Source organism: Plecotus auritus (genome assembly GCF_963455305.1).
Source record: "Plecotus auritus genome assembly, chromosome: 1".
Taxonomy (NCBI): Eukaryota; Metazoa; Chordata; class Mammalia; order Chiroptera; family Vespertilionidae; genus Plecotus; species Plecotus auritus.
Window position 1 is genome coordinate 73,480,736 of NC_137770.1, and position 14,600 is coordinate 73,495,335.

The 14,600-nt window shown below is 39.4% G+C and overlaps 1 protein-coding gene across 4 annotated transcripts in view; it reads right to left on the reverse strand.

Moving 5' to 3' along the window:
* The window catches only part of EIF2AK4 (eukaryotic translation initiation factor 2 alpha kinase 4), a 105,526-nt gene that overhangs the window by 9,389 nt on the left and 81,537 nt on the right, over window positions 1-14,600 (reverse strand). For 3 of the 4 annotated variants that reach the window (XR_013961224.1, XM_080680480.1, XM_080680479.1), the window contains 4 exons: window positions 13,287-13,394; window positions 12,562-12,690; window positions 10,718-10,804; window positions 3,104-3,216 (listed from right to left, as the gene is read on the reverse strand). Coding sequence is in view for 3 of the 4 variants with exons in the window: in XM_080680480.1 (XP_080536606.1) it covers window positions 3,104-3,216; window positions 10,718-10,804; window positions 12,562-12,690; window positions 13,287-13,394 (437 nt within the window). In the remaining variant the exon portion in view is untranslated. Of the gene's footprint in view, window positions 1-3,103; window positions 3,217-10,717; window positions 10,805-11,405; window positions 11,588-12,561; window positions 12,691-13,286; window positions 13,395-14,600 lie in introns of those variants that run through there. The other variant, XM_080680481.1, reaches the window with a different exon arrangement.

The following is a 14,600-nucleotide window of genomic DNA, read 5'->3' on the forward strand; positions in this document are numbered from 1 at the left end:
CTCTCCAATACTTGTTATTGCTTGTCTTGTTGATCATGGCCACTCTAACAGGGTGGTATCTCATTGTAGTTTTGATTTGCATTTCCCTAATTGCCAGTGAGGTTGAAGATCTTTTCATATTGGCTGTTCGTATGTCTTCTTGAGAGGTGTATTTTCAGGTTCTCTGCCCACTTTTTGGATTGTTTGTTTGTTTTTTTTGGTGCTGAGTTCTTTATATGTTTTTTAAATTAAACCTCTGTTGGAGCTATGGTTTGCAAATATCATCTCCCATCTGGTTGGCTGCCTGTTTGTTTTGTTGCCAGTTTCTTTTGCAGTGTAGAAGCTTTTTAATGTGATATAGTCCCATTCATTTATTTTTGCCTTTACTTCCCTTACTTTTAGGGTCAAGTTCATCAAATGTTCTCTATGACCCAGGTCCATAAGTTTGGTACTTACATTTTTTTCTATGTAACATTGTTTCAGGTCTGATGTTTAGGTCTTTGATCCATTTTGAATTAGTTTTTGTACATGGGGACAAACTGTAATCCAGTTTTATTCATTTGCATGTGGCTTTCCATTTTTCCCAGCACCATTTATTGAAGAGACTATCTTTACTTGCTTTGGCTATTCGGGGTCTTTTGTGGTTCTATACAAATCTGATGATTTCTTTTTCTATTTCTTTAAAAAATGGCATTGGGATTTTGATGGGGATTGCATTAAATTTGTATATTGCTTTGGGTAATATGATCATTTTATCTATGTTGATTCTTCTAATCCATGAATACGGGATATTTTGAGTATATCTGATCTTCATCTTCCTTTGCCAGTTCAGACCTTTCCCCCTTCCTCTTATATGTTTTTGTTGTAACAAATTATCCCTGTGTGTGCTGTAAATTTTGGGGGATCTTACTCGTAGTGCTGTGACATGTTCTTTGTTTCAGGTAGAATAACTCCCTTGAGTATTTCTTGCAAGGAGGTTTTTTGGTGATAAAATCCCTCAGCTTCTGTATATATGGAAATGTCTTTATTTCCCCTTCATATTTAGAGGATAATTTTGCCAGATATATTATTTGTGGCTGGTAATTTCTCTTTCAGATGTTTGAATATTTAGCTTCACTCTCTAGTTTCTGCTGAGAAGTCAAATGAAATTCTAATGGGTTTTCCTCTGTAGGTTACTTCCTTCTTTTCCCTGGATGCTTTGAGAATTTTTTTCTTTGTCATTAATTTTTGACAGCTTTATCACCAAGTGCCTTGGAGAGGGCCTCTTGGATTGGAGTAACTAGGTGTTCTGTTTGCTTCTTGGACTCGAGAATCTAGTTCTTTCCATAGATTTGGGAAGTTCTCACTCACTATTTGTTTTAATAGACTCTCCATTCCATGCTCCCTCTCTTCCTCCTCCGCTATGCCTATGATTCTGATATTACTTTTTCTGATTGAGTCAGGGAGTCTCGTAGTGCTCTTTCATTTTTTCTTTATTCTCAGGTCTCTCTCTTCTTCCCTCTTGATTCCTATTTTCGATATCACTAGTTCTTTCCTTTAAGTGTTCTGTTTTCTATGCTCAACAGTTCACTGTTAATCTCCTTAAATTGCCTGCTTCTTTTCCAGTATTTCTGATATATTCTTTTTTAAAGTTTCAATTTCCTTGGAGAAATACTCATTTTGTTCATTGATTTGTTTTCTGAGTGCACTGAATTGCTTGTCAGTACTTTCTCGCATCTCGTTGAGTATTTTCAGAACTGTAGTCTTGACGTCTCTGCCATTTATATCACATAATTCCATGTGTTCCACCCTGCTTTTTGGGAATTATTTTGTTTTCTTTCTGGTCATCGTCATTACTGTGCTTCTTCGTGGTATTTGCTGCCCTCCTTTGTTTTCGCATTTATCTCTGAAGAGGTCTTTCTACTATGTTCCAGTAGATGGCGCTGAATCGAAAGATTTTTACTGGATTTGAGCCTCATTGGCTTCCATGGGACAGTACCTCCGTGCTGCTTGGGGTGGGGTTTGTTATGCCCTCACACTAATGGTGACCCCTGACCTCTGCGGGGTCCCACCCCAAGCACCTTTCCTGGGGTTCAGTCACAGAGGGAAACAGCAAACCTATTGCAGCAGCTCTTGGTTTACAGATAATATGCTCCTGGAGTCAATTTCAAGGGCAGCAGGAGGCGAGTTCTAGGAGTCTAAGCAGCAGCAAGGCTCTGTGGTTTCCTTTCTTAGTTTGAAACACCACCGCCCGGCCCAGCAGTGGGGAGCCGCATGGCAGAACCCCATGCTCTCTTTGGGCGTCTGCTGACTTAGTCACTGTTCTCTTTCATTGCTTGTGCTCGTGACTCTTTCATTGCTCATACTCGTGACTGCTCGCTGCTTCCCCTGCTTCCGCCCTCCCCACCTTCCCCCCCAGCTCCCTCTGTTCCTCCAGGCCCAAGGAAGTGCCTGCTACCACTGGCTTTCTCCCCTTTCCAGGCCAGGCTGCGAGCTCCCAGCTGAGCTGCAGGGCTGCATATGCGGGCTGTCTGCACTTTCCTGCCTTCTCATTACCCTGTTTATTCCCAGATGCCCACCTTTAGGTGTTTCAGTGTGCAGCTCTCCCAGGTGTGCAACTGTGTTGAGCAGGGACTTATTTGTTGAATTATAGATGGTTAACTTGTTGAAATGTCAGGGGGAGAGGAAAAGAAGCACCCTTAAGCTGCCATTCCTCTGACGTCACTAGCCAGTTTTAAGGCTTTTAAAACTTACTTTATTAAATTCCTATCCAGACAGTTGAACCAATTTACATTCCCATCATGAATATATGAGATCTCTTCACAGAACGTATTAGACAAAACGCTATCAAAACAAATAAGATAATGGCAGACAGAGTTTGGCAGCTTAGCCCTTTCAAAATGATAAAATATTCTTTGACATGTTCCGGAGAACAAATGTTGAAAGTAAGATACGACTAATCTTACACAGGGGGTCATATAATTAAACTGCTGAGTTATTCAGAAACAATAGAAAGATTCACTGAAAGTTATCCAGACCTATCTTATTTCCAAAAAGGATCAAATTGATTTTTAAAGTAAATTTGTTTATGTTCTATATAGGTAGTCCCAGCTGATTTTCTGGGCTTTTGTTTTATTCCAGTTACCTGATAGTCCTTTCATCACTGACTTTAGTCCTCAGTTTCTGCACAACGTGGTCCACAAGATCAGACTCCAGCACACGTTTCTCTGTTTGCCTTTCCTTCTCAAAAGACTTAACCTTAAAAAGAATGAAACAGATCCATCAGTTCAGAAGCCAAAAGGCTAAATCAGAACCCTATAGTAATACAAGGCAATAGTTTAGGGGCGATTTTGCTCCCCACAGGACATTTGGTCATGTTCAGAGACTCTTCTGGTTGTGACAACTGTGGGGGCATCGAGTGAGTAGAGGCTAGGCATGCTGCTAAACATCCTACAATGCACAAGACAACAGCCCCACGAAGAATTATCTGGTCCAAGATGTCAAAGTGTGGCTGTTGGGAAACCCAAGTCTAGACTAGAATAGCTTATCATAGATGATAGAATTTAAAAAAAAAAAGGCTAAGACAAACCTGCTCCTACTTAATTTCATTCTTTCACATATTCTTCTCCTTAAACATCCTTTGGTCAGTCACCAAGGTTTCTACAACTATTCCCTCTCCTTTTCAAACCCAAGTCCTGTCATCCTACTTTAATGGTGCCTGCCCTTTCATCTCCACTTACACGGCCAGCACTCAGCCTTGGCTTGGGGATAACCCGATATTATTCCCATTGCTATCCCTGTCTTCAATTTTCCCTTGCTCCTTTCCATACTACACATCCCTGCAGGTTAATTTTTTTCATATACAATTCTGATGTCCCCTTCTGTTAAAAACATACACTGGCTCCCTATTAGTAGCTAAATAAAATCAAAAATTTTTTGGCTCTCCATGATCTAGCTAGAACCATTCTCTCCCGCTGAAGTCCCCTTCTTCTTCTTTTTTTAAAAAATATATTTTTATTGATTTCAGAGAGGAAGGGAGAGGGAGATAGGGATAGAAACATCAGTGATGAGAGAGAATCATTTATCGGCTGCCTTCTGCACGCCCCCTACTGGGGATCGAGCCCGCAACCCGAATATGTGCCCTTGACTGGAATCGTACCTGGGACCCTCCAGTCCACAGGCAGATGCTCTATCCACTGAGCCAAACCAGCTAGGGCTGAAGTCCCCTTCTTTATATTCCTTCTGCTTTATCCAAAACAGACATTGAGGGTAATACCAGAATAGTTCTCTGCTGGTCTGCCTCTATCTTTCGGACAATCTACGGAAAGAACTACCATTACCTTTGATATTCCTTCTGCTGAAAAGTCCCTTTCAGCACATACCTATATCCTGCCCATCCATGAAGTTCCAGTATAAATGCCACCTTCACCCTGTAGACGTCCTTGCTACCTCTGAAATAATCTACTAGGCTGATGAACCCTCAGAGAACTTTCTCTGTAAGACCTTCACAGCGTTGAACATTTTCTAGGTCATAATCATGCACAAATGTCTTATGTTTCCTATTAGATTACAGGATCCTTGACAGTAGGGCCTGTGGCTTAATGTCCCTGTACTCTTCATGGGCCTCAATTTAACCCCTCCCACAATGAATGCTTAAAATGCGTTTGCTGAATGGATGAAGTGATGGCTTGCCCTTCAAATGTGAAGGTGATGCTATCGATCCATCATTAATAGAGGCAGATTCAAGACTGAAAAGAGCTGGAGATGCTGGAACAATGTTGAAATGAACAAAATCATATTTAATGGAGATAAATACGAAGTCCTGAAATTAAAGCCTCATTGTGGAAGGCCAGCCAGACCTGGTAATAACTGTGAAAAGCCTAATGGGTTTAGTTCAGCCGTGGGCAAACTACGGCCCGCGGGCCGGATCCGGCCCGTTCGGCTGTTCTATCCGGCCCGCATAGCCGAAAGAGCGGAGGGTTCTCTTGCTCTCCCCTCTGCTCCTTTACCAGCAGCAGTGTTAACATGGTGACGTTGGGAAACACGGCCGCAGCTCCTTCTTCTGAGTGTAGAAGGAACAACCTCTCAATCTTCCAGAGGCTCCTTGTAATGCCCGCGGACGCGTCCCCCGACATCACCCTGGGAATGCGGGAATGCGTAGACACGTTATCGTGGTGATGTAGGGAGACACGCCCCTGGAGAGCACAATATCAGAGCATTAGCTAAAAAGGAGACCAACAACACTGTTCCCACTGAAGTTGATGTTTTAAAGACCAAAAACCTTTCAACCCAGTCTACATTGCCATCTACTTCTACGTCCCGGGCATAATTTGGAAGTTGCACTAAAGAAAATGTTTAATTTACTGTTTACACATTTTGTTCTTTTCTATTTGTTTTAGTTTTAAATTATTTTATTATATTTAAGTTTAATTTGAAAGGCTTTTGTACCTTTCCTTTGTTAGGCAATTTTATTTTGCCTTTGCCATCTTCAATATAAGGTATGTTATTGTGCTATGATTCCTCCATTTTTTGAAGTTTCAAATTATAATAATTAGTGTTTACATTCTTCTTGTTAAAATGTTTGAAATGAATAAAACTATTGAAATAAAAAAAAAAAAGACCGTATCCTTTTATGTAATGATGTTTACTTTGAATTTATATTAGTTCACACAAAGACTCCATCCATGCTTTTGTTCCGGCCCTCTGGTCCAGTTTAAGAACCCATTGTGGCCCTCGAGTCAAAAAGTTTGCCCACCCCTGGTTTAGTTGATGATAAATTCAGTATGAGCCAAAGGAAGCACATGGTTGCTAAGAATTCACTTATAGGCTGTATTAGGAGAAATATGGTATCTGGAAGGAGGGAGGTCAGAGACCCTTTCCTTTTAATCAGAACATGCTTAGAGCACTCTATAAAATTTTAGTATCACATTTAAAGACAGACATTGACACAGTGAAGTATGTCTAGAGGAGGTTAAGAGGGTCAAGGATCTGGAAACCATGCTATGAGGAATGGCTTCAATAAGTGCAATGTTTACACCAGAACAGAGGACAGTCAAAGTGGCATGGCAGATGACTCCTAAAATTTATTTGAAGGTAGCTGAGAGAAGTAGGAAAAATTAGATTTGTTACCTTGACTACTCCAGAGGGTAGAACTAGGACCAGTGATTGTACCCATTGGGAAGCAGATTGAGTCAAGTTTCTAAAATGTGCTAACCATAACAGCAGTGTGTTATGACACTGGAATTATCAGCAGAGGCTAGCCAGGGGTGGGCAAACTTTTTGACTCGAGGGCCACAATGGGTTCTTAAACTGGACCAGTGGGCCGGAACAAAAGCATGGATGGAGTGTTTGTGTGAACTATATAAATTCAAAGTAAAGGAGCGGAGGGGAAAGCAAGAGAACCGGATAGAACAGCCGGATCCGGCCCGCAGGCCGTAGTTTGCCCAAGGCTGGGCTAGACAGTCATCTCCTGGTAATACTGCAAGAGCAATCACTGCTCTAGACGAGGCCTGATCCGTGGAATGTAGGGTAACTGATGATTTTGTGACTAACAAGCAGACTGCCAGTGGGGACTTCCAAATATGTCCATGAAGGATTAACTACTACAAGAATTGCCTTCCTGCCTTAAACTAGAAAACCAGATAAAACATAAACAATGGTTTTCAGTCTTTGGACAATGAGCAGTGGAGGACTATTATCCTCTAAGTGGCCCAGGTTATTATTGTGTTGAAGAAGTTTGCAGACTGCAGTGCCGGGGAGGGGTACCTAAACAGAGACTAGGAGTCTTGCTAAATTGAAGTTTAGGCAGGCCAAGTTGGCTACAAATTGTAGGGCAAACGACCAAAGAGGAGGGAGCCACACACTCACAGAAAAATATTTCTGAAGCTCTACAGAGGAGTCCACTCACATCTTTGGCAGAGGTACTGACCTGGCATGGGTGACAGGAAACCATCCACAGCTGAAGAAACAACCACCAGAAATAAGTAGGCATAATAATTTCTAGAATCACAGGACTGGGAATAGTTCTTGTCCTTACCAGAGTAGAGGGATCTCATAATAAATAGGGCACGAGGCACTGCTAGGGACTAAATTAGGCCAAGACTAAAAGTTGCCCTGAACCTGCCCTAACAAAGCTTAAAATCAATCTGGAAAGGATCAAACAGAATCCAAATATCCTAACTACATTCCAGAACAAAGGTCAACAGAGCTTACGGGAGCATAAGAAAACCCAGCACCCAAAAATGTAACACTCATAATATCCAACAACCAATAAAAATTATTAGGAATGCAAAGTGCTAAAAAATATGACTCATAACCAGGTGAAACATTAATACATAGAAATAGCCCCAGGAATGACAGAGATGATGGAATTAGTAGACAAGTACCTTAAAACGCCCATTTTAAATTTTATAAAGAATGTAAAGCAAATAAGAACCACAATGAGAGAAATGGAAGACATAAAAAAAACCCACAATGTAACTTATACAGATGAAAAAAAAATAATATCTGAAATAAGAAATGCACTGTATGGGATTAACAGCAGATTCGAGATTGCAGAAAAGATCAGGGTCTCATTCAAAATGAAGCAGCGGGGAGGGAAAAACAATAAAACAAAAAAGAGTCCGAGCTGTGGGGCAATATAAAATAATTAATAGACTATAATCAGAGTCCCAGAGGGAAAGGGACAAAAAATTTGAAGAAATAATGTCTAAAAAATTTCCAAATTTGGTAAGTACTATACATCTACAGGTCAAAGAAGCCCCGTGAGACAAAGAATACCACACTGCGGCATATCATATTCAAATCGCAGAAAGCCAATGAAAAAAAAAACACACCTAAAAGCTGACAGGAAAAAAGGGATACATTATATTCAGAGGATCAAAGCAAACATTTTAAAATAGGTTAGGAGACAATAAAACACATCTTCAAAGTGGAAAAAGAAAAATAATAAATCTTAAATTCTATACCAGCAAAAATAACTTTAAGAAATGAAAGTGAGCCCTGGCCACATGACTCAGCTGGCTGGAGCACAGCCCCATATAACAGAAGGTTGTGGGTTTGATTCCTAGTCAGGGCACAAACTCGGTGGCAGCGCAAACAGTAGACAACCGATCAATGTTTCTCTCTCAAAAAAAAAAAAAAAAAAAAAATCAATAAAAACATGTCCTTGGGTGATGACTTAAAAAAAGAAAAATAAATGAAAGTGAAATGAGAAATGAGGACTTTTTCAGGCCAATAACAGCTGAGAGAATTCATCACCAGCAGACCTACACTAACCAGAAATATTAAAGGAAGTTTTTCAGGCAGAAGGAAAATTAAAACAGAATGATATCTGGCTTAACACAAAGGAATAAACAGTTCCAGAAATGGTAAATATGTGAGTAAATATAAAGGACATTTCCCCCTTATTTAAAAACCACTTTAAAAGATACCTGACTAATTAAAACCAAAATATTAACAGTGGGATTTATAACATAAGTAGAAAAAAGCATTAGGTAACAATAGCACATAAAATTGGGAGCGAGAGGAAATGGAAATATTCTGTTGTAATATTATGCTGTTGTAATATATGTGAAGGTACATGATATTTTTTTCAAAGTACAATGTGATAAGTTAGAGATGTGTACTATAAGCCCAAGAGAAGTCACTAAAAAATCCCACCAAAAACAAAGAATTATAGTCAGTAAACCAATAGTAAAGATAAAATGGAATAAAAAATAATTTAAAAGAGGACATGAAAACAGAAAAAAAATGGAAAAAGAACAGAGAGTAAAATGGTAGTTTTAAATTCAACCATTTTAATAATTGCATTACATATAAGTGGTTTAACCACACCAATTTCTAAAAGGCTGGGTAAAAAGCAAAACTCAACTAGTGACTATCTCCAAAGAACCTACTTTAAATATAAAGACACTAATAGAAGGAGAATGATAAGCCATGCAAATACTAACCAAAAGACTTCAGAATAAGGAATATTACCAGGGATAAAGAGCATTTCATAATTATAAAGAGCTCAATTCATCAAGAAGATATAAAATCCTAAATGTGTATTCACCAAGTAACAGTTTCAAATACATGAAGCAAAAATGATAGAACTAAAAGGAGAAATAGATAAACCTACAATTATAGCTGGAGATCAATGCTCCTCAGTAATTGGTAGAACAAACAGACAAGTAAGTTAGGAAAAATATAGAAGATTTAAGCAATGGTATCAACTAATATGCGCAAATTGATGTTTATGAAACACTCCTCCTAACAATGTAGAATACACATTCTTTTCAATTATACATGAAACATTTACAATAACAGACCATTATTTAAAGGACGGAAATCACACAGAGTATGATTTCTGGTCACAAAGGAATTAAACTAGAAATGGTTAAAGAAATATATCTGGAAAATACCCAAATATTTGGAAACTGAAACACATACTTCTACTAATAAATAACCTATGGATAAAAGAAGAAATCATCAAGGAAATTAGAAATATTCTGAACTAAGTGAAAATAAAAAGTACTAAATAAATGGTATGCAACTAATACAGTATGTAGAGTGAAATTTATAGCATTAACTTAGGAAAGAAGAAATTATATAATCCGTGATCTAAGCCAGGTGGCCAGCATTTTTTTTTTTCCCTGTAAAGGGCTAGATAATAAACACTTAAACTTTGCAGGCCACACACTGTCTCTGTCACACACTCTTTTTCTTTTTAAACAAAGAACATAAAAAGGGTTTGTGGCCCACAGGCCATGCAAAAATAGGCTGTGGGCTGGATTTGGCCTGTATGTAGGTTGTAGTCTGTCAAGCCCTGATGTAAAGTTCTGTCGGAAAAACTAGAAAAATAAACTAAATCCAAAATTATCAGGTTAAAAAAATAATAAAGAATAGAAATCAATAAAATAGAAAACCGATAAAAAGTAAAGAAAACTCAGACATCAAAAGCTGGTTCTCTGAAAAGGCAAAATTGATAAACTGGTCAGGCTGATCAAGAAAAAAAAGATGGGAGACATAAATTACCAATGTCAGGAATGAAAGAGGATATCACTACAGATCTTATGGATAGTGAAAGAACAGGGAATATTTGGAAACTTAGATGAAATGGAAACATTCTAGGAAAGATATAAACTACCAGAACTCACTCATGAAGAAAGAGGCAACTTGAATAGGTCTATATCTAAGCCCATGTGGCTTTATTGGTGAACTTCACCAAATAAATGAGGATTAAATAATACTAATTCTAAACAAATCTTCCAGAAAACACAAAAGGAGAGAACACTGTCCATTTCATTTTATGAAGCCAATATTACCTTCATATTAAAACTAGGCAAAGACATTATAAAGAGAAAAACAAGGAGAAAAATGTTGATTTTTATTTTTTTCCCTTTTAAAACAGAAATAAAGGTTATGAAGTCGTTTCAGTTTGAGCATGTTTAGTTATATGCAACACAGTAAAACTGGTTAGTAAGTAGCCAGAGAATATGCCAGTCAGCAGTATCAGCTCTAATTATTATTATTTTCTTGGATGAAAAAGAAAACAAGGGAAGAAAATTAGGAAAAAACTACAGACACCATTATTTTTTTTTTTAAGCTCTAAAGCTCTCTTTCTTATTTTATATTCTCTCCAATAATGAGTCCAGCAATTCAGAGGGAGAGCAAAGTAATGGATTTCCACCCATAGGCAGGTGGGAAGTTGGGTGCTCCACAGTTTATAGAGTTTTGGAAATCTACTGAATTGTGAAAGATTTTCTCTGGTCTTTACCTTGACATGGCTTCCTTCTTTATCTGACACAAGGGCCACATAGGTGATTTCATGATGTCGGCAGTACTCCTGTAGTTCCTCTTGGGACTGAAACAAATAAACAGTGATGAAATAACACAGAGCACCTGGAGCCACTTCAAGGAATTAAAAAGAATGAAAACACTGTGTTCAATTGTATTCTCAAAGTGAACATGCTGACTTCAGGGGTTATAAATATTAAGCAGAATTCAAGGGAGGAATAAGACCTCTTTTGCTTTCATTACTTTCACTATTGTTTTAAGGGTCCATGGGCAAGCAGTGTGGTCAGGACACAGTAAGAGGTTTTCAGAAGCTTCAAATCTTGAGGGAAGGTGCCAGAAATTATAACACACACACACACGCACACGCACACGCACATGCACACGCACACACGCACACAGAAAAGGCCTTTGAGGAAAGTAAAGGCAACAAAAGAAATAGTGGAAGATGAAAAGCAGAACTGAATCATAAAACAAAGAACATCAGAGGAGAGAAGCCTCCAGGGGGATGTCACATTGCAGGACTGAAGTCACTGTTACTGGGCTTATATTTTACGGTAAGACAGAGCACTTCTCTAACAATTTATGAAACAAGTTAACAAATGGAAGAGATACTGCTCTGGAAAATGATTAAAAATTATCGCACCTGAACAACAACAAAATCATCGCACCTGGCCGGCGTGGCTCAGTGGTTGAGTGTTGACCTATGAACCAGGAGGTCATGGTTCAATTCCTGGCAGGGCACATGCCTGGGTTGCGGGCTTGATCCCCAGTGTGGGGCGTGCAGGAGGCAGCCGATCAATGATTCTCTCTCATCATTGATGTTTCTATCTCTCTCCCTCTCCCTTCTTCTCTGAAATCAATAAAAACAAAATTATTGCTCAGCCTATTTCTGACATGAATTTTTATATAACACAAAAATGGACAACAGCAGCTTCATAAATGACTTGGCAGGTGAAGTGAAAGGAGCAGGAGGGAGGGTGGGGGCTCTGTTTCCCCAGGTGTCTCTTCAGGCTCTGGGGCACCTTGAGTGTGGGTAAACGTGTACAACTTGGATGATCACCTCGGGGTACAACCCCTTCTGTGATCTGCTCATGGCAGTAAGAAGTTAGTTGTCTAAAGGCCCCATGTTGTAAAGGGTAGGCAAGTATTCAGTCAGCTATGGGAGGTCTGAGGATATAAAGCTACAAACACACTAAACACAGAATGCCCTTGGGAAGTGTGGAAGGGTGGATAATGGATTATAAAGGTGTCCATCCACGTCTTAATCCCCAGGACCTGTGAATATATTACCTTATATAGTACAAGGGACTTTGTAGATGTGCTAACGTAAGGATCTCAAAATAGGGAGATTATCCTGGATTATCTGGGTGGGCCCACATTAATCACAAGGGTCCTTATAAGACGGAGACAGGAGGGTCAGAGTTAGAGAATGTAAGGACAGAAACATAGGTCAGAGAGGAAAGGAGATGCTACTCTGCCATGTTTGAAGATGGAGGATGGGGCCATGAGCCAAAGAATGCAGGGGCCTCTAAGAGCTGGAAAAGGACTCTCCCCTCAAAGCCTTCAGAAGGAATAACCCTATTGACACCTTGCGTTGAGTTCAGTTAATACTGATTTCAGACTTCTGAATTCCAGAAATGTAAGCTAATAAACTTGTGTTGTTTTTAGCCACTAAGTTTGTGGTGATTTATTACTGCTGCACTCAGAAATGAATACAGGAAGCAACTGTAACCTCAGAGATAGAGTTTGAGAACCCAAAGTGGTAGAGGATGATTCCCCATGGAAACCATGACTATTCGCATTCCATTCACTGTGCCTCATTACCTGTGACCAGTCATACATGATTTCTGCTGTGATTCCCGCCGTCCAGAGTTTCTGGGTTATGTTGATGGCCCTGGACATGGACATCTGGCCAACACTTACGACCAGGAGGTCACAAGAGCTTACTGAAACCTGGGTCAGAAACAGAGTGATGACATTTAGAAGAACCGGTCTACAGGCAAGTAGGCGGGACCAGCACCAGGATGGAAGCAGCACTCATATGAAGGCAGGCATTTTGAAATCTTGTACAGCAACGTATGTGCGGAAGCCTTTACTTCAAAATTATATAGTAAAATAAATAAGTAGCACAGTAAAAAAACTTCAATATTTGTCTTTTAAGATAGATATTATTTCAAAACTACCCTCTAGGAAAACTAATCTTGCTTGAAACACAAAGGAAAAAGAACCATTTTTAGCTCTGCAGAGTACAGCAGGATTTCTGAACAAGGGGTTTTGATATGAGTCTGTTAACAACTATACACCTCACACCTACAGAGCTCATTACAGATGAAGAGTGAGGCTAGGAAAGGAAGGATGGATTGTCGAGGTTCCTCAGCTAGAGGCTAAGGACTGAAAGGCAAGGACTCACACCAAGTTTTTGGCTTGTCTATCATGGCAAAGATAATCTACCAAACCCAAATCTATCACTGCCACATCTGGGCTCCATGTAAATGACTACGGAATGAAAGACGACTCAAGGCACACTGGAAAGCAAAGCCAGTACTTACAGGTTCTTCCATGTTGAGGACAGCAGCAGATATCTTGTCTATTGCTATGCTGACCCCAATGGCAGTGGGAACTGGCCCCAGAGCCTGTGGTCCTCTAAACTGGGGAATCTGCAGAGAAAGACACACAGTTCTGGTTACGAAATAGAGAAGAAATTGCAATTACGGGCAAAGCAATGATTAGAGTGCATGCACTCTCAGAAACTTATCATCAAAGGGTTCAACAAAAAGTTGCGTGTGTGTGTTTAAGAGACAGAAGCAAGCCCACATGCAAATTTAGGTAAATGTTACATTTAGAACTGTACTATTCAAAGGGCAGCCACTAGCCATATGTGCTTGAGCACTTGAAATATGGCTAATCTGAACTGACATGTGCTATATGTAAAATACACAATGGTTGCAAAGATTCAGAATAAAGGAAAAAGTAAAATATCTCATTAATAATTTTAAAAATTTTGATTACATGGTGAAATAATACTTTGGATATATTTTGTATTAAATGAAATACATTATTAAGATTAATTCTACCTGTTTCTTTTTACTTATTTTATGTTACTATATAATTTAAAATGTAACATATAGGTTCTTTTTTTAAAATATATTTTTATTGATTTCAGAGAGGAAGGGAGAGAGCTAGAGAGAGAGAAACATCAATGATGAAACAGAATCATTGATTGGCTGCCTCCTGCATGTCCCCTACTGGGGGGGACTGAGCCCGCAACCCAGGCATGTGCCCTTGGCCGGAATCGAACCTGGGGCCCTGTAGTCTGCAGGCTGACGCTCTATCCACTGAGCCAAACCAGCTAGGACAACATATAGGTTCTGTACCCTCACTATTCTTCCTGCTAAGTACAGCTAAAAATCCTGGACACTACATAAAATAAACATAAAAAGATTCTGAAGTGAAGAGAAGGCAGCAAACTGTCCAGAAACCACATGACACGTGGCTAGTTCCCTGGCTTTGGTCTTTGCCTCATATGTCCTGAATTGGGTGCCAAAGAAACTGGCAACCCAGACATGCCAAGGAAAAACAATAAAAAAGCCCTGATGAAAACCTGCTTTTTCTGGCTAAAAGACCACGCAAGAGGCAACCCAGTAGGACAGAAAACTTAGACAGTACCTGCCCTATTACAGCCAAGACACATCATAAATAAACCTCAAACTAAAGACAAAAAAACACACAAAAAAACACCACACCTCTTTAAAACCATCGAGTGAGAATCACCTTTCCTATAGTGAAACAAATAATTCAAATATCAGCAGATTTCTCATAAGAAACCAGAAATGTTGGAGAAATACAACAGACTTTCTTCTCTT